The sequence below is a fragment of the Strongylocentrotus purpuratus genome, unplaced genomic scaffold (genome assembly GCF_000002235.5).
Source record: "Strongylocentrotus purpuratus isolate Spur 01 unplaced genomic scaffold, Spur_5.0 spur5_scaffold_20, whole genome shotgun sequence".
Taxonomy (NCBI): domain Eukaryota; kingdom Metazoa; phylum Echinodermata; class Echinoidea; order Camarodonta; family Strongylocentrotidae; genus Strongylocentrotus; species Strongylocentrotus purpuratus.
This window is the reverse complement of record NW_022145606.1, coordinates 20333789-20355017: the sequence shown is the minus strand read 5'-3', so window position 1 is coordinate 20355017 and position 21229 is coordinate 20333789. Positions and strand designations below refer to the sequence as shown.

The 21229-nt window shown below is 39.4% G+C and overlaps 1 protein-coding gene across 1 annotated transcript; it reads right to left on the bottom strand.

Annotated features, from left to right (window-relative positions):
• Positions 1–813: 813 nt before the first annotated feature.
• LOC115927632 lies at positions 814–2625 on the bottom strand. Its single transcript, XM_030993744.1, has one exon. It carries the CDS (start codon positions 2623–2625, stop codon positions 814–816), a length of 1812 nt encoding a protein of 603 aa, XP_030849604.1.
• Between the last annotated feature and the right edge of the window lie 18604 nt (positions 2626–21229).

Below are 21229 nucleotides of genomic sequence, written 5' to 3'. Positions count from 1 at the left end.
ACATAGAGTATACAGTAAATAATTCAGATACGGAAGGAGGCGAAAATCCGGAAAGCATAGCTTGAGTTGGGAACGCCCATAATAAATTAACACAGTTACCGAAAGAACATTATAGATATAATTATGAAAATTACATTTTATATAACAGAAAGTTGATAGGAAAGAACAAAAATAGTAAATGGAATAGAGAGAAGAAAAAATAATGAGGAGAGAATTAAGTATAGGAAGGCATGTTCACTTAAAAAGAGAAAGTTACCTCAATTGGGCTGTGCATGTGTCTGTGATTACATAATAAAAATAACGAAGTACTACAATTTTAAAATAGACAGCGGGTACATATCATTACAAACAAGCAAAATCATCAAACAAACAACAGCTTTATCCGACAGCATTGAGGCATGTACGTAAGTGATCAAAATACAAACATGTCATTGAATTGAATTCCACAAAAGGTCATTTCACACATAAATACAAGAGAGGGTATCATTATCGAGCAATTAAATACATTTTTGCCTTACGGGAAAAAGTCTGCAAGGAGAGCGATTTTTGTAGAATAGATGGCAAGGTGTTTCAAAATTTTGGCCCAGAGTATCGAATGTCAAATAAAAAAATGACTACAACAATACATGTTTTCATGTGACAATTTTGTTATCCTGTATATAATATAATCATGGCTAATCTAGGTACATGTTATAACACACGTATTGAGATATACATGTAAATATTGGGATGCTGGTGATGATAGCCATAACATTATGTGTATACGTGTGTGTACGTAGTGAACATGGAAATTGTAATCAAACAGGATTTGATTTAGAGGGTGAATCTGTTTTTGAATACGAGAATGTTTACTCCATCGCAAGCAATCAGTTTCCCCGATGGCGTCATCATCACCCGAGACTGTTTACAGTGAATCTTGTTATTACCCAATCTAGTTGATAGGGGGAATGATGCTACTCTTCTCTTCTTCATATCACTCCCACTCGTCACCTGATCAATCACACACGTCTTGCACTCATCATCTGATGTCACGACGTAAAGGTCATCTGTCATAGGATCGAGGCAGGCATTCAGGATGATACCACTGTGGGGGATTTCCCTCTGAGCACCCTGTCTGTCGATGATGAACAATCTATGATCTGATGGTGAGGGTCGAGCGATGATGTGACCTGATGATAGTACACCACGCATTGTTATTTTCTGTTTACATGTGATGGTATTTGTGATCTTACCACCAGCTGGGTCTATGACGTATATCTTAGACTGACCCCACTCAGCAGCGATGATCATCCCATCATTGTCAGCAGCTACATCCACCCTTGTGTTATCACGCGTTGTGTTTCTTGGTATTGTGACGTCATTGATGTGATTCCATTGTCTGTCATACACACTAATGAGTCCATTCAAAGTGCCCCCTGTACACCCTTTACTGTATTTACCGCATACTACCTTATCATCATTCAGCAATGCACAGGAGAGAATCCATAATGTAGCACTACCGGTTATAACTCTCTGACTGTTTCTAGTGTTCATATTTAACATGTATGTATGTAGCCTACCAAATACTCTATCTGTGATGATCACATTGCATTCTTCTATGTATCCTAAAACGGTTGGGACTGTGATTTTATCACTTACATTGATTGTACCAATGAGCTTCCACTCCCCATCATACCCATTTATCCTCCCATCATACTTATGTTTCCCAGCACCCTTCACAAAACTCACACCCGATATGGTATCAGTGACTTGTTTCACCTCAACCTCATTCAGTGGCTTCTTTATTTCATCACTCACTGAAATCTTCACATGATGCCCGTCTTTGACGACATTTTTATCATTTTCGAGTACTGTATCAAGTGTCTGTATTGTAGTCTCTGTGGTTGTTGTGTTATCCTGCCATGCTTTTTCCAACTCACTAATCTTTCTTTTTTTCTCTTCAGCGATGTTCTTAATGTCTGTTTGAAGACCTTGCTGTTTATTGTTAATGGGTTTTCGTCTCCTCTCTCCATTTGCACGGTTTAGTTCAAGTCGTTTTTCTCTCTCTTCATCGTTCTTTCCAATCTTGTCCTTGATTTTCTGAATCTCATCTTGAAGTGTCTGATTCTTCCCATCCGTCTCCTGGTTGATTTTTGCAGCATCCTCCTTCTCTTTGTCTTTGTCTGTTTGGATCGCCTCGTTGAATACTGACTCTACTTCATCTTTCAAATCGTGTAGATGGGTGTCGGTGTCTCTTTTACACTGATGAATCTGATCTCCAATAACTCGACAAAGCTCCAATTTGTCCTTTGCCTTTTCTTTCAGAATGTCTAGTTTTGCTCTACTATCCACGATAGCGCCCTCTATATCCTGTCGTACGCAAGACGGGTCATGATGATCTATCATTGCGCATAATTGACACACTGCCACATTATGTGTTTTACAATACAGTTTGATTTCTTCACCATCATGCTTCTCACAATATAGATTGGGCCTACCCCTTCTAGCTTTTCCGATGCATTCCTCTTTGGAGGCGCAGTCATCGCAGAGCTTCTTCTTCTCCTTCACGTAGTACGTCACATCTGTGATTGATTGACAGTTCTCTCCTTCACAAATGTTTTCTGCAGAGCTGAAGTGTGCCGCCATCCTGATCAGAGTAATGACCTGTATAAAAAAAAAAAAAATCCCAAGAGAGAAAGAGAGAGAGAGAGTATTTGTAAGGGGATTAGGGATTGGATGGTTGGGGGTGGATAGACAGAAGGGGAAGGGAGGGAGAGAGGAGAAGGGAAGGCCAGGAGGGATTGTGAGCCACGGAGGGAGAAATAGAAAGAGGGTGAGACAAAAGGGAAAAGGAAGAAATTGAAAGAGAGGAGTGAAGGAAAGGGAGGAAATGAGGGACAAAGAAAAGGGAAGAGAATATAATAGATTTAATACAATGAACTCCATTAGTAATATATTCTCATGCATATTAATACAAAAAGAATATTAATAAATATAGTGTATTACCTTCAAAACAAAGATTTGCGATTTTATGATTCGCTATGGCCCTTCTGGGCCATTATACTTCACAGCAATCAGGTGATTAAATCGTCCAATGAAGGCTCGTTCACGCATGGCCATGTAAAACTAACTGCACATTTTACAAGACCCATATTGGAGACTAAATTGAGTGGGGGGGGGGGGTGATGGGACCTCCGTTTTTTGTCTTAATTCGTGGAAACCCCTTTAGGCGTCTTCAAGTCACCCTAATCCAAAATTCATCAGAATATTTATTTATCATCCCTCGTGCATTTAGGTGTACTGGCACATTTCGTGTGAGAGCCGTGTGAGGCCGGTCGTCTGAAAAGATACTGTCTGGATCCCCAAAAATGGATTCAGTGATCTCGTTGAGAGGAATCATCCTAATTTATCAATTCTGCGATATAAAGCGATCAGGAGGTAAAAAAATACTTTGTTGAGGCATGAATTTCATTTCGATAGAGAAATACAATAGATAAGGTGTTATATGGGCGCCATGCTGTCTGAATCGTGGCGCGATTCTGGCAGTGAGATAATTAGAGAAAGGTAAAAAGAAAAATAGACATTGGAAGATGTAATTCACATTTCGTCTGTTGTTGTTGCACATAAGTGTTAACATACACCATCTCACAGGCATATTCATGTTTACCTTTTATTGCATTTGTAAGATTTTAAATATTTTTCGTCCCCTTCGAATCCTTGTATGAAACAACAAAATGACCTACACACAATGTAAATCTTACCTTGATTACCAGTTTCTTGCGATTTTAACCTTCGTAATGTGAAGTCAGAAAGAAAGTTGATCATACAGATGCTCCTATTATATTGAAACTTCGTCTGAAGAAGAACAATTCACCCAACCTCTTGCAATATGTGTATAGGTGAACATCGAGATGGCGTCTGCGTCTAGTTGTATGCCACCCAACGTTAAACTGATGCTTCCTTGCCCCTGATTGGCTCACAAATTGATGGGCATTTTTCACACCTGCAACATATGGCAAGTAGAGAACAAAACAATCATTGTTCTACAAAGTGGCGTACGCAGGATTTTTTTTAAAGGGGGGGGGGGAGTTTAAAATCGGGTCTAACACTTCCCAACGACTCAGGAAAATTTGAAAATCGCGCCGGCCAAAAAGTCGCTCAGTGGGGGGGGGGGGGGGGGGGGGGGGGAGGGGGTAAGCGGACACTATTTTTTTTTGGGGGGGGGGGGGAGTCCAAAAAAAAATCGCAACGACTCAGCCAGCCGAAAAGTGGCTCAGTGGGGGGGGGGGGGGGGGGGGGGGTAAGCTTTATTTTTTTTTGTCTCGAATTTTGAAAATTTGACATTTTGCTCCGTTGGGGGGGGGGGGGGGGGTAAGGTCACCTTTTTTAGGTCAGCCATGGGGGTAATTTTTTTTTCCAAGGGGGGGGGGGTTTAGGGATTTTTTAGGGGGGTTTACACACATAAAAATACCAAAGGGGGGGGGGGTGTTTAACCCCCCCCCCCCAAACCTCCCCCTGCGTACGCGCCTGGTTCTACAATCACACAGTGAAAGGGCTCCGACGAAAGAGATGCTTCGTTGCTTTTTGTGAATAGAGTTTGATTGATTTAATATTGATCGGTCGTTTTTATTCATATTCCATGCAAAAAAAGCGTGATACACTTTAAAAACAGTAACATTTGTTTAATAATATGCAAGTACATAATCCTGAACCAAAGTATTTCATAACATTAACATAAGTTATGTGAATAATTCAATACAGACATAAAAAGTGAAACCTACTTCAAAGCTAGGCTTGTTGTGTAAAGTTTTACTCAATTAGATCACTGATTAATATGAATATGAATCAAAGCAGTCTCACATGAAATGAAAGCTTCCTGAAGTTCGTTGTTATCTCAATTGGAAGCTTTTCATGGGGCAGTATGCTTGGCTAGGAAGAACTATATGACGCAGATAAACGGCTGTAGTTAGACAAACTTCTTCAGAGTTATATCTCAGTCGCATGGCTTGTTTGTATTACTATGTTACTTATATTCGTATGCGTTTTAACCTTACCTGTATTAATATTTTGTGTACAGGGCAGCCAGCATTAATGTAACGGCTAAACCTTTGATGAAATCGTAATTCGTTTATATACGTTCACAGAACCCAAACCATGTAGTTGGTTTATATTGTACAGTCAATGAAATGAATGAAGTAATGGTGCACAAACCATTATGTTCACCTGTCTTTTCTTTCTAGCTCAAAACCTCTTTTATAGATTATTACCCACATGCAAATAAAAGAATACTAGCCAAGGTAGAATGGGAAGAGTTTTAAGACCAATGTTTTCAAAAGTGTAAGATAGACCATGATGCCCTAAACATTCTGGATTATGTGTTCTTCCATGCAGGAGACATTTAGCGAGTGAAACCAAAAACCTTTGTTCGTGCGAGTACTTTGCTGTAGAACAGAGGTCACAGATCCGTTGAAGTATCTTTCTCACTACAGTTGTGTGAAGTGACTGTATGTGTTTTCATCTCGTATTCGTCGCCAAATATTTGATTCTCAAGTCATTTCAAGTTATTAAAGGTAAAGGCCAGTTCTGGTCATGCGATTGCATTGTGAAAGAAACGTTGTGGAATCGATTAGAAAAGGTAAATCATATAGCATATAATATTCGTGTAAACTGCAAGGTTATGGAATCATCAAAATGATAATAAATTTGGCCCAGTCTTGGTTAAGTTAAAAGCACTGTACACAGACAGATGTATATGGGACTACGCGATATATATCCAGTCCGGATAGATATGATAATTTACCAAATATATCAGTAGTAGGCGGTTTCCCGGCAAAATGTGAATCATTACGTGTTAATAGTCAAATCATATTCTTTCACATAATTGGTAATAAGAGCTTCCACTTCTTTTTTTTTGAGAAGGGAGCGTTTCCAAAACTGGTCTTTCCCTTTAATACCAATGAGGCTCAGCAAAGAAGATTATTACTATAAAATAATGTCGAGAATTACGTCTATGAATATTTACCTGAATGACATATACCCTTCGTGGATTTTGCCTCTCCATCCCCTTTCCCCCATTTTACTGCTGTCCCGCCATTTTCTAAGCCCATGCTTCAACAACTTTCTCAATATCTTAACACGTTATTTTATTATTTCTTTGTTTCCCTCATTTATCTCTGTTTCTTCTCTTCCCCTCTTTCCTTAATTATACCCTTTCTTATGTCCTCCCTTATCTATATTCTTGTTGTTTCTTCCCCTCCCTCTCTCTCTCTATTTCGCCTGCTATCTCTTTACTCTCCTCCTTTCTCTCACTCTCTCTCTCTCTCTCTCTTCACTCTTCCCTTCTTTCTCTCTCTCTCTCTTCCTCTCTCTCCCATTCTGTTGTTCGTCAAGTCCTTCCCGTTTTTATTGTAAATGCCAATTGACTGATTTCGAAATTTATGATGAAACTCACAATGAGAACCATTTAGATTTTGAAGACATGTTTTAAGCATAAATCCATTTCGTTTTTCATATACAAAGATTATAATAACCAATGGTAAATTACATGACTTAAAACACAAGACATAAATACATCTGCTAATGTTGGGTTTTCTTTTTTATTTTGGTAATGACACACTGATTATTATTTTGTCCAATATCCCCAAAATGAGGTTGCAATGTAAATATGTGAACAGTGTTGTTTTTCTGTTCACAAAATTATTTGTTAAAGAAAATATCGGTTTACTGCATTCTGGGTCAAGATTGAGAGTGCATTTTCATAATGATCTTTTAGCAAATTGTCTATGGATTTCCATTGATAAAAATAATTCTCAGTATAGAGTCCCAAAGTGCTAACGTCATATTCGCTCGTCGTCCAGGACTAGTTCATAACAACAGAGCCTGCGTTTGGGGTTTACCGTGAAATCATTCAAACAGCCGTCTGGTACAGGCCAAATTCAGTGGTTGGAACTGGTATGTTCACCACACCATTGTTAGGCACACACTCGCTTGGAACCAGTTACATTGACAACTTAACCAGTATGACGTCATATTTTGATACCCTATGCTACATCTATTTCCATGACTGTGTAATATCAATGGTCTCCTGATAGATAACAAAACTGTTAATTTATTTCATTGTATAGCATTTCATTTTTTTCTTCCACACGCCAATAATAACCATTAAACGAGAGATAAACTCATGCAAAAATACAAACTACATTGTACATTCCATAGAATAGAATAGAATAGAATCCCCCCAGCACATAAATGCAAAAATAACATTCCAACTGGCAAAGTAGATAAGTGATTGCGATCGAGTAGTAGTGTGTGGACTGTGATACCATATAATGCAGTGATCTGAATAATGTGAGTGAGATGGAAAGAAACAACAACTACACCTTATTTTATATTTAAATCATCTCTACCATCAACCTACACAACAAAGATTAACATATCTCATATAATAATTAACAATCAACTAAGTATAATCTCACAAATACTGTGAATTATTTACATTTCATGACCCTACTTGTAACATAGCTGTGGGTTACATAGCCTCACTTTTCAATACATTGTAAGCAATCATCAGCATCATCATCCTCATGACCTTTCGACATTGTTTATTTTGATGAAATGAATAAACTTGTTTCATTCGTACATCATTGTTTTTCATGCATGTATGAACATGACCCATAGCCAAATACAAATCAACCAGTTAAACGTTACAAGTAATCAGTATAATCTACATGTGGTGATTGTGAGCGCTGACAAACTGTGCAGCTTCAATGTATAATATCTTTCTACTATCTGTTCTATCAAACTATATATCAAAGATAGATATTTCCCGCTAGCATCATTATGACGTCAGCAGTGTTGAATCTGACAAATGCTGAGTATTATATAGCTATATACATATCATGAACATGTAAAACATAATGAATGTTTAACCTACTTAATCATAATTCATTAGATATTTGTTGCATATAAACATATCATCATGTCACATACCAAAACGAAAAAAATGACAAATTAAATGTTACAAATACTAAGTATAATGCAGCTAAAGGTTGTGAGAGTGGTGGATAATAACACTGAGCAACTTCATTGTTAGCATCTCTGCTACCAAGCTAGAAAAGAATAATATACAACATTGTTATTGTTTTATACAGTAGGTTTGCGGGTGCACCATGTGTGTGTGAGAGAGAGAGAGAGAGAGAGAGAGAGTGTGTTGAGGAGTCCTGAAAAAGGGACTCTGACTCGGTAATCTTTCTTGGGGGAGTGTAGTCCTGAAAATGACTGTTTGTTATCTTTCTTAGCATAAAGTTCTGAGGAGGACTATACCGCTTGGAGATATTATTGTTTTATCCAATATACTGGTTGAATACATATAAATCAACATGTCATATAGCCAAATGAAAAATCAACAAATGGAATAATACGTATTCTCAGTATAACGCAGTAATTGTTCTATCAAACAAAATATCAACGATTAATATATCTCATATAATAATAATAATCAATTCAACAGTTTTTAATGTTACAAATACTGGGTATTTCTGCTATCAACATAATTATCATGAGCATACTTGCAACGTCAATACCTGAAATGTAAGGGGAGTTTGCCCTATTTAGTTGTTAAATTATTCATTTCATAAAATACACTTTTATATATGAAATATATCAACATGTCTCAAAGCAAAATGAAAATCAACAAATTTAATCTTTAAATAAATAATTTATATTATACAGCTATTTTGCTGCTGTGAGTGTGTTCGATAATAAGGCTGCAACTTATTTGAATAGTTTCATTTCTTTCTTTCTTATCCTCAAGCTAGGTCTTTACTCTCATAATTTCAAAACATATTTACATTATTACTCGATAATTGAGTGAAACATAACAGGCTATATAAGTGTCATAGCATTAGTCTTGGCAACAAATTACATATCAAAGGTTTGAATGTTTCATAATAAGCAAGATTATGAAATCGAAATTGTCGAATCTTACAAATACTGGGTATTATGCTGCTATGTATATATAATGTGCATAGTTTTAATGTGAATACTTGTTAATAGATAACGAGACTTTGCAACTTATGTAGTTGTTGTATTAGTCATTCCAGTAAATGTACTTCGTAAATAAATACATGAACATAATTATGTCATAGCAAAAAAAAAAAAAAACGAAAGTTGCAGAAAACCAATATTATGCAGGTATGTAAATGTTGCGAGCCTGTTAGATGAAACTACTATGCAACTTAGTTCATTATTTTAGCATCGTTTTTATTAAACCAAATATACATAATGGAGAGTCTCATAGACAAATTTTAAAATCAACGATCTTACAAATTATGTCTAGTATGCAGCTATTCGTATGTTTACACATTCTGAACATATTAGCCATGCATAATTTTGCATAATAGAGTGATGGAGAAATACGTAAAGAGGGCTATCGTGTGGGGACTGCTTTTAGCAGAATACAATGACCTAGAACAACATGAAACAGAGGAGGAAAATTAATATTTCCAATTTTTAATCTTCTCTAATCTTGGTATAATGCAAACATTTACATATATTATGACTTTAACCCATATGATTAGTCTTTTGACAGATAAGGAAACTCTGCATCGTATGGCGTTGTTATAGTTTATCAATAACATTGGTAGATTTTCTTCTAAAGTCACTATGATTTCGATTATTGCATTTTTGTATTTTCTATTACTTTTTGCATTATATTATTCAAATTCAAGTATTGCTATACTTTTCTTTGAAATAAAAACAATACTACAACAATTCACTTATTCATGTAACAATTTTGTATCCTGTATATTATCATGTAATGATGGCTAATCTAGGTACAAGTAATAACACACGTATTGAGGCCTACATGTAATTATCTGGATGCTAGTGATGAAAGCCATATCATGTATTTATGTAAATACATGTTGTGAACATGGACATGGAAATCAGATTTGATTTAGAGGGTAAATCTATTTTTGAATACGAGAATGTTGTTTCCATCGCAATCATTTTCCCAGATGACGTTACCAACACCCGATAAAATAGAAAGTGACAGCTCCAATCATCCAGTGATTCCATTTCTGTTGATAGAGGGAATGATGCTACTCTTCTCATCTTCATATCACTCCCACTCATCACCTGATCAATCACACACGTCTTGTACTCATCATCTGATGTCACGACGTAGAGGTCGTCTGTCATAGGATCGATGCAGGCATTCAGAACAACATCACTGTGGGGGATTTCCCTTTGAGCACCCTGTCTGTCGATAATGAACACACTATAATCAGTTGAATCAGCATTAGCGATGATGTGACCTGATGATAGTACATCAAGCATCTTTATATTTTGTGTACATGTGATGGTATTCATGATCTTACCATCAGCTGGGTTGATGACGTATATCTTAGACTGTAACACCTCGACAGCGACGATCATCCCATCCTGGTCAACAGCTACGTTTACCATGCAAGTACCATCCGTTCCGTTACTTGGTATTGTGAAGTCATTGATGTGCTTCCACTGTCTGTCATACACACTGATGATTCCAGTCAAACTGACCCCCGTACAACCGATGCTGTGTTTACCCAATACTACCTTGTCATCATTCAGCAATGCACTAGAGATAACACGTGATGTATCACTACCGGTTTATAGCACTTTCCCAGTGCGCTTAGTGTTCAGATTTAATATGTATGTTTGCTCAATAGTCATATCTCCCATGATCAAATTGCATTCATCTATGCATCCTAAAATGTACGGGCGTGTGACTTTATCTTTGACATTGATTGATTTTTGCAGCATCCTCCTTCTCTTTGTCTTTTTCTGTTTGGATCGCCTCATTGATTACCGAATCTACTTCATCTTTCAAAGCTTGTAGATGGATGTCGGTGTCTTTTCTACACTTATGAATCTGATCTCCAAAAGCTCGACACAGCTTCAATTTATCCTTTGCCTGTTCTTTTAGAGTGATTAGGCTCGCTTTACTTTCCATGATGGCGCGGTCTAAACCTTGTTGCACGCAAGGCTGCTGATGATCTATAAGTGCGCATGAATAACACAGTGCTACACCATGCGTTGTACAATACAGTTTCATTTCTTCATCATGCTCCTCACAATAAAGATTCAACCCACCCTTTCTTGCTTTTCCGATGCATCCCTCTTTGGAGGCGCAGCCATCGCAGAGCGTCTTCTTCTCCTTCACGTAGTACGTCACATCTGTGATGACCTCACAGTTCTCTCCTTCACAGGTGTTTCCTGCAGCGTATCAGGACAATTACCCCCTGGGCAATCACCCCCCGGAAAATTACCCCCCGGAAAACTACCCCCCAAGGACAATTACCCCCTGGAAATTTACCCCCCGGAGAATTACCCCCCGAGGACAATTACCCCCCAAGGACAATTACCCCCCGGAAAATTACCCCCCGGAGAATTACCCCCCGAGGACAATTACCCCCCAAGGACAATTACCCCCCGGAAAATTACCCCCCGGAGAATTACCCCCCGAGGACAACTACCCCCGAGGACAATTACCCCCGAGGACAATTACCCCCGAGGACAACTACCCCCGAGGACAATAACCACCCGAGGACAACTACCCCCCGAGGACAATTACCCCCCCCCCCCTCCCTCGAAACACCATTACCGCGGCCCGAGGACAATCACACCCAGGGAATTTGTAACACTGTGACGTATAATGCGAGCTCCTCTTCAAATTGCTATTTAGAGAAAATGTCATGAACTTTCATTTTCTTAGTTATTTATGACGGAATAGATTTGTTTCGTACAGGGGTTGTGTATAAATTATATTTATATTCGTAGCTCACATTCAAAGCCCTCGTACCCATCTGCCAAATCTTTTTGCTTGACGTACATGTATCCTCCTAGGAGGAGATTTCACCCACCCCTCTCGCTCTGTATCCATTCCACCTTTGTGAAGTTTGACTTAATATGCCACGTGTATTGAATCAAATTCAATTGCCAGAAGACGCATGTATAAAATCGAATTCAATTGCCAGAAGACGCATGTATCAAATCAAAGTACGGAATTTACATTTCTTAGAAATTTAACAATACATTGCGCGCAGATGAGTACGCGTTAATACAGCTAGTCTCCCCAAAAATGGCCCAACAAAGAAATTAGGATGTAAGATATCATTATTTATGCATCCTCTGTAACTTTTCTAATCAGCTGATCGTATATTTGTCTTTGTATGTATAATGGGCCCTCATCCATGATCTATTCCAAAATTAAGGTTCTCTTCATGTTTATAAATGTAATGTAATATATATATATATATATTTCTGTTGTCATGGTGAACTAAAATGTGTTTTCTTGTACTGTAATTTATTTTGAAATAAAAATTGCCTTCAAGTTAAATATATGGTATGTACGGTGCCATATTAAAAGAAAATAAGTATCCGCACTTGGGTACATTCATCTCAATGATTTTGTAATTCCAGAGCAGCGTTTTTTCAACTGGGGTGCCGCAAGAGAATGTTAGTTACATGACAATTTTTTTTGGCAAACGTTGATTTTGTGAAAAACAAATATCAGAAACGGGTAGAGTATTTATTGTCATTAAAAGATAAAATGTAAACAAATAATAAAATGTCTTTCTTCCTTGCTCACTGACAATATTTTGCGAATATATATCTTTTATTTCGACATCACATTGTTACCACACTCATCACAATTATAAACATGATGAATCAAGGCAACGAGAGGCCCGAATATCCTCATATTCGTGTATCAAGGTCATGACCGAATATTTCACTTTATATTCGTGTACATTCGGCGGTGAGGCGCCCGCATACCTTAAATCTGTGCTAGTGTGTTGATTACAACATTATGTTTTACCATTTTGAAAATGTCTTGTCCTTGTTTTTCTTGCTCGTTCACTAAATCAAGAAACAAATGTGCCCATACGTGTGTACATAGCACTTGACGAGTGCCAGAGTGATGCAAAATAAATAGTTTGTGAAGAATTTAAGATTGGGCGAAACTTTTCATTTCTTAAGAGGGCATCGTGTCGAACAAAAAGTTGAAATAACGCTGCACAAGAGAAATCCTTCGTAGAAAACAGCAACCACGGTGTTGTTGCATAGATTATAGTTAAAGAAAAATGTGTAGTAATGAGGAAGATCACGCGCAAGTATTTGAACGAATGTGGGTTCATGCACGGGATTTTATGGGCTCGTAGCCTTCACAGCATCTCTCAACGTGACAGATCGTCTTTTGCTATTGAATCCTGATTGTCCCCGGGGGGGGGGGGGGGGGGGGTAATTGTCCTCGGGGGTAGTTGTCCTCGGGGGGTAATTCTCCGGGGGTAATTTCCGGGGGGTAATTGTCCTTGGGGGGTAATTGTCCTCGGGGGGTAATTCTCCGGGGGGTAATTTTCCGGGGGGTAATTGTCCTTGGGGGGTAATTGTCCTCGGGGGGTAATTCTCCGGGGGGTAATTTTCGGGGGGTAATTGTCCTTAGGGGGTTATTGTCCTCGGGGGGTAATTCTCCGGGGGGTAATTCTCCGGGGGGTAATTGTCCTTGGGGGGTAGTTTTCCGGGGGGTAACTTTCCGGGGGGTGATTGCCCAGGGGGTAATTGTCCTAGAACCTTCCTGCAGAGCTGAAGTTCGCCGCCATCCTGATCAGAGTATTGACCTGTATCCAGAACAATTCTGATGAGAGAAATAGAGAGAGAGAGAGAGAGAGGGGGGGATGGGGGCAGTTATGGGTTGGATGAGCGGGGAAGGGATAGACAGAGAGAAAAGGAAGGGAGAAAGAATGAGGGAACGTCAGGAGGGATGGGGGAGCCACGGAGGGAGAGAAAGAGGACGAGGACAAAGGGAAAAGGGAAGAGATTGAAAGAGGGGATTGAAGAATAAGGAGGAAGGAAAAGACAGAGTGAAAAGAAGAGAATAAAATATGTTTAGTAAAATGACTTCCATTATTAAATAATATGTCCTTATGCACATAAAACAAAGAATGATTAATAAATGCCAATGTACTTTCTTCAGTGAAGTTGCTTTGAAATGGATATACAAAGGTCATTTTACTGTTTTGGCATTTGTATAATCAAACACTTGTATTGTCATGAATATTGCTGATGCGCATCTGCAAGATCAACATATAATGTATTATATTGAAACAAAATAATGCACTGAGAGCAAATAACAAATAAATTAAATATATATATATATATATATATATATATATATATTGTGTCAGTATTAAGGGAGTCGTGACCTATACATGCATTGCCCAAAACATTTGTACATTTGAAAGGCTTTCTAGTGATAAGATAAAATGGAATTCACAATTTAGTAATATGATTTGTATAAATTATTTCAATTGCAGAATTAATGATTGAAAGCAAAATTGACATGTTTATCTTGTTCTTTACATAGGTTTAGGATCGTACGCGCACTTTAACGGCAGTGTTCTTTAAAAGTGATATTATAAAGTGGCTGAAGCATAATATAAGGGCAATGTATGCACCGCGTTATAAATACAAGAAAAGGGTGTTATCAAATCAAAAACCTTACTTTGTGTTTTTAAACCAATGTTACGACGCATTTTATAGTTAGCGTTTAACCTCATACTCCAATACATCATACCATAGTGTTACATTAAAACATATTGCAACCATTCCGTCAATATAACCATAAAGAGTTTTGTTAATTGTGATACTCGCAGGGAAGTATTCTGTTGTCTAACGTTGAGGGAATATATGAGAATAAAACAATCATAGAAAACAAGTCGCGGCACTTAAGTAATGTGATGTTTAAACCACTTCTCATTCTTCGTTATCAACAACTATAATTGTATTTATGGAAACACATCTAGTCTTATCCCATGAGATTAATTTTATCTTCAAAGTAAATATTGTTTTCATTTATGTGGTAAGTTAGCTAATAAGGTACATGCGTTTTGATCTATTGTCCATTGTAAATAGGGTCTCTCGTCTGAAAAGATATTGCTCGGGTCCCAAATATTGCGAGCAATCGAGCAGAACATTGTCTTCAGTCATCTCCTTGCCAGGAATCGATATGATTTATTAATTTTTCGATAAGTAAATCCACGAGTGGTACAGAAAGAAAATGTTGTTGTGGCATACATTTCATTTCGATATAGAAATACAATAAATAAGGTTATATTCGTGTGTCATGCCAACCAAATAATGACGCAATTCGGGCAGTGAGAGAAAAAGAAAAAAGACAAATAGACATACAGTGTGAGATATTATTAACATTTCTTCTCATGTTGTAGGAAATTATATTTCTGAAAGCTTTCTTATGAGTGGATTCTCATCTTTCTACTTCCAAATAAGACAAGCATACCCCCATCTCACATGCATACACATGTTTCTCTTTGTATTGCATTATTACAATTTTATATATTTTTCATCCCATTCCTTGTATGAAACCAACCTTGTTCAAAGCAAGTATGATATACATCAAATTTACCGCTCACTTTAAATACCAGTATGTTGTGATTTTAACCTTCGTAATATGAAGTCAAAAAGAAAGCTGATACATAATTCCTCCAACCTGTATTCATCGTATAAGTTGTATTAAGTGCAAATCAAGATGGCTTCTAGGACTGCTTCTCACGAAACCGTCATAAGTACAAGTTGAGCGACATCCCATTGAAATGCGTGTTAAACTTAATACACGCATTTCAAAGGGATGTCGCTCAACTTGTACTTATGACGGTTTCGTGAGACGCAGCCTAGGTGTATGTCATCCAACGTCAAACTGTTGCTCACCTGGCCCAAATTTGCACACAAATTCTTTGGCATTTTCACTCATGCATGCATAGAGTGCATGCATATGACAAGTAGAAACACAGAGTAATTGTCCCCAAAACACACAATGAAGGAGCGTTGACAAAAGATGTGCTCCGTTGCTCTATTTGTGAACAAAATTATCATGACTATAAACAAATGCATTGACATTCCTTGTGATCCAAATCCATTGAATCGTTTTAGGGGGGAGGGCTGTTCTTCTAACCCCTTAATGGAAATAACCAACTGTAGTTAGAAAAAGTCCTTGTAAAATTTATATCTCGGTCACAAGACTTTGTATTACGGTTCTATTCTAGGTATAAGCAATAAAGTCACTTACACCATAAGTTGTCCAAATGCTCTTACTAGGACTAACTTGCCACGATTTAGTTAACACGATCTTCCACTGACCAGCGTAACTTACTCAGAGCCATATACACAGAGTTTGGCCAACCCGGTTTGAGTTAGCTCCAGTCGTGTTATGCGGTGGTCACATCCCGCCGTGCTTGCAAGTGCGTGCTGTCTACGTGCAAAAACGTGGGCAAAATTTGGGTATCGGTACGTGGTGAGTACCGCCTCCGTACGGATTTGGGAGCACGCAGACACACCGTAGCACTTTTAGTGCACGAGGAACTTTCGCTGCGTTCGGGCTACCGATTCACCCCCAGTGCGCGTGACGTGCGTGCCCGGTACTGCCAACGAGCGCACAACGCACTGACTCCGTGCGTTTTTAAATTTGTTTCCCACGATCACTTGCTCTACGGAAGGCGCACTTAGCACGTGCGTGCTGCGCACGTGATAAGCGCGTGGTCCGTGCTTACTCGCCACTTCCCCAGTTCAACTTTCTGATGAGCACGCAGAACTCACGTGGACCGTACCGAGTAAGCACGTGCTCCGCACTTACAACGCACGTTGTGCGCACTGATTTATGCAGTATACAAAAGCCGAGCCGACGGAAGAGTGCCAACATTTCGTCTCCAAGATGGCGCCGAAGAAGACACAGAATAAGGGGTCCGCTGCATCTGCAGCTCAAAAGGCAGCGGATAAGAAGGCCAGAGAGGCCCAACAGAAACGGGCCGCGGAAGATGAGAGGCCAGAGAGGAAGAGTGGAGGAGGTGCGAAAAAGAGTCAGATGGTGACGCCAAAGCGTCTGATCATGAGGAGGGTGCCGCGGAAGATGAGAGGCCAGAGAGGAAGAGTGGAGGAGGAGCGAAAAAGAGTCAGATGGTGACGCCAAAGCGTCTGATCATGAGGAGGGTGCCGCGGAAGATGAGAGGCCAGAGAGGAAGAGTGGAGGAGGAGCGAAAAAGAGTCAGATGGTGACGCCAAAGCGTCTGATCATGAGGAGGGTGCTGCTGGTGGATCGAAGAAGGGGTCACATGAAAAGGGTGTGACAAGGAAAAGGCCAACTGCTCGTTCTCGGCGAAACAGGAGGAGCGCCTGGTTGAGTTCTTCTCGGTCAATCCGGTCTCCTTCGATAAGTTTCCCAGGGTTTTCCCTTCCCTTGAGGCCCGTTGGCCGACCATCTGGTTGGGTTCGGTCATCTGCACATCCTCCCTCCAGGCCCCGAGGACCACGTTGCCATCCTCATCCTCGTGGTCCAAATTAAGGTCCTGTAGTCCGGGCTGGCGCTTTCGCAGCCAATTGTGAAGGGTGAGGCAGCCCAACACAACGCGAATCACCCTGTCAGGCTCCAACAGCAGGGTGGTGAGTAGGCACCGCCACCTGTGAGCCAATATCCCGAAACAGTTCTCCACAACCCGACGGGCCCGAGAGGTCCGATAGTTCATCACGCTCTCTTTGTGGGTCATGGCACGGCGACTGAACACGCGTGCGTCTGAGGATGAGCCATTTGCCCCCACCTTGCACCACAAGAAGGAATAGTTAGCATCCACGATGGCCCGGAGCACCACAGAACAGAAGCGCTTATAATTGTAATAGAGCGATCCACTTTTATTGGGCTTCTTGATGGCGATATGTTTCCCATCGATCGCCCCATAACAGTGGTGAAAGTTCCATCGCGTTCCAAACTGGCTGGCGACGGCTTTCCATGCACTCGTCCTGTGTGGAGGGCATGTTGAACATCTCCTCCTTATGTACCTTGTAGATGGCGGTGCAGACCTCCGGCACGAACGTGGATATGCTGTTGTGTGCCCATTCGTTAGGTCCATTCGGATGTATCCGACATAGTCCCCCCGCGATTCACGCTCTAGCTCTTGGAACACATTTCGTACTGCCCAAAAAGCCTCCTCCTCTCGACCCATGGGCGAACCCACCATCTCCTGCGTCGGCATCTCTGTTGCCTCTCTCTCTCCCGTATCAAGGCAAGTAATACCACGTCGTGCTCATGCGCTGCCACTTGAAGGTGTTCTTGCAGCATCAGAACCCGGAGTCTCTGCGGTGGAATGGGCGGCATCTTGAGGAGGCAGCAGCAGCTGGGACTTCTAGAGAAAATGGGAATGTCGTCCTATATACTTCGACATACCCCGACTCACCAAGTTCTTCGTACGTGCACGCACTTACAACGTGCGAGTGAGTAAGGACACCGTACGTGAGCAGCACGTGTAAGTACGGCCTCCGTAAGATAACGTGGCAACCGCACGGAGACCGTACGTTGTAAGCACGTAGTAAGCACGTTGTAAGCACGTACAACGCACTTACCACGTGCGCAACGTACGATGCACGCAACCGCTCTAGGCCAGGCGTGGCGTGCGGGCCACGTACTTACACCGTGCGTGTGACGTGCTTTGCCGGTACTCCCTCCCTGCCTTTGCCACTCCCTCCCTACGTTTTCAGAAAACGTGGCGGCCGTGGCCTCCCCAAAAACCGTACGGACTAAAAACACGCACGGTGGGATGTGACCAACGCTTTAGTGAGTTACTCGTGGATTTGTACAGGAGTAACACTATGAATATGACTGACAAAGAAAGCGGACAAAATATACAGTTCCCCAGGTAGACAAAGGAACATCCCTTCACTGCTATTATGTAAAAATGTGTAGAACAGGTGTCACATGCATATTCACCTTTCTACATAATAGCAGTGAAAGGATGTTCCTTTGTCTACCTGGGGAACTGTATATTTTGTCCGCTTTCTTTGTCTGTCATATTCATAGTGTAAATAGGTCGGGGTAAAGGTAGGTGTAGCTAACACGATCATCGTTCAGACGATCACTAGTCCGGTCTTTACACCTACGTCACCATCTTAGAACAATAAGGGAGTAATATTTATTTAAGTGATCGTATTCAATTCACATCATACAACAGCTTTATTTCTGACAGAGAGAGGATCCAGTATGGAGTCTCACAGGGCTCCATACTGGGTCCTCTCCTATTTTTAATTTACATAAATGACCTTAGTTCTGCTTCATCTTTTTTTCGTTTTGTCTTATTTGCTGACGACACAAACCTGATTGCATCTCATAATTATTTTGATAAATTAATGTCAGAAGTAAATAAAAAATTAGAAAAGGTTGTTGAATGGTTTAATGCTAATGAATTGATTATAAATTATGACAAAACAAGTGTACTTTATTTTCATAATTAAACTAATCCTTGCAATATTAATGATTTACAAATATTTATAAACAATATAAATTTGAACGTGTGCTCTTCCGTTAAATTTCGTGGTATCCTATTGATTGATACTTTATCTTTTCAGGATCATCGATTGTATATAACTAACAAAATATCTAAAAACATTGGTGTTCTTTGTAAATTACGTGTATTTCTGCCTGAAAAAGTATTGTTTATGTTGTATAATTGTTTAATTTTGCCTTACTTACATTACTGTAATATCACCTGGGCCGGTGTGGGAACAACTAAACTAGAACCTCTCCATAAACTTCAAAAGAAAGCTTTAAGAATATGTACAAACTCCCATGATCAAGCTCATTCACGTCCCCTGTTTTTTTCGTCTAAGAACACTCAATAGTTATGATATACATACAATTCAAAGTGCTATTATGATGTATAATGTTTATAATAATTATGTACCTAAAAGAGTTTGTCAAATGTTTATCCTTAATAAATCTGTTCATTCATATAATACTCGTTCCTGTATCAAGTATCATTATCCAAAGGTCTCTACCCAGTTAATGCTTTACTCTTTTAGACATAATGGTCCCCGTATTTGGAATGATTTAACTGATAAGCTAACATTATGCACAACTATATCATCCTTTAAAGTTCTATTGAAGAGACAGTTGGTCTCTTCTTATTTCCCTTAACTCTTTCTTTGTAGTTGTTCTACATTGCAATATACCATGCATGTGTGTGCGTGTGTGTGTGTGTGTGTGTGAGTGAGTGAATGGTGTTTGTGTGTGTGTATCTATAATGTGTAGTTTCTTATTTATATATTGTTATTATTGTTGTAACGTGTAAAAACATGTAATCTCGTTATTTATTATTTATGTCAGGGGACTATATTTACTTACAAGTTTGTTCAAACTTCCTTTTTAGTCTCCGATTTCTTAATTCCAGAATTGTAAGATTATGATTGTTTCATGTTACTTTTGTATATATATTATGTTATGGTTTTATGATTTAAATAAATGAACTGCAGTGAACTGAACTATTTACCCCGACTAGCTTTTAACACCACCCCAGGTTAACTTGCCTCCATCTAAACAAGACTAGTATCTGTTTGATTCGGCTTGAATCAATCTTTCTCTTTCTTTCACTACATGTGTGTAATGTTTGTATGTTGTATGTTATTTCTTTTCTTGCACCAATGTTGTTTCTTAAGTATTTGATAATCAACTCATTTCATGATTTTCACTCCAACAATATTTGAGAGTTACATGCATGAACAGTTAACTTAATGACATGTACTCTAAGTCCATGTTGCGCCCCTCCCCCTCTCTCTTTAACCCCCAATTCCACAGATGCCCCCTCATTGGCAGGATATATGCTACAACAGTGCAAAAGTCTTAAAATCATTATAATTATCTGTCATTAGTTGTCTCTTCCTGCTCTCTCTCTATTTCCTTATATATCCACGTTCAGTCTTCTTACCCCTCTATTCTTATCTCTCTTTCTCTTTATCTATTAATTCCTTTCTCCCCCCCCCCCACTTTCTTGTTCCCTCTCTGTTTTCCTCTCTATCCCCCTACCTTGTTATCGCTTTCTTTCACACTATCCATGTCAATACCCCTATCCCCTCTTAACACATTGTGACGAACCCGCAACTTGAAATTTCGTTTCCATCTATTTTTCTCTCCAAGTGTCTCTGTTTCTTGGTTTCACTTCGCCATCATCCCAAATGCATCAGAGTATTTGTTTTCCAATTCTTGTACAAATAGACATATTTACATACATATAGACACATTTATATATACTATCTAGATTGTAAGGTATTATTAGCAAGCGAGAGAAAACGATGTATTCAGTAATATCGTTGCCAGGCATCATCCTGATTTATCCTCATACCTCAACCCGCATAAATACACTTTCTCCTTTTCTCGCAT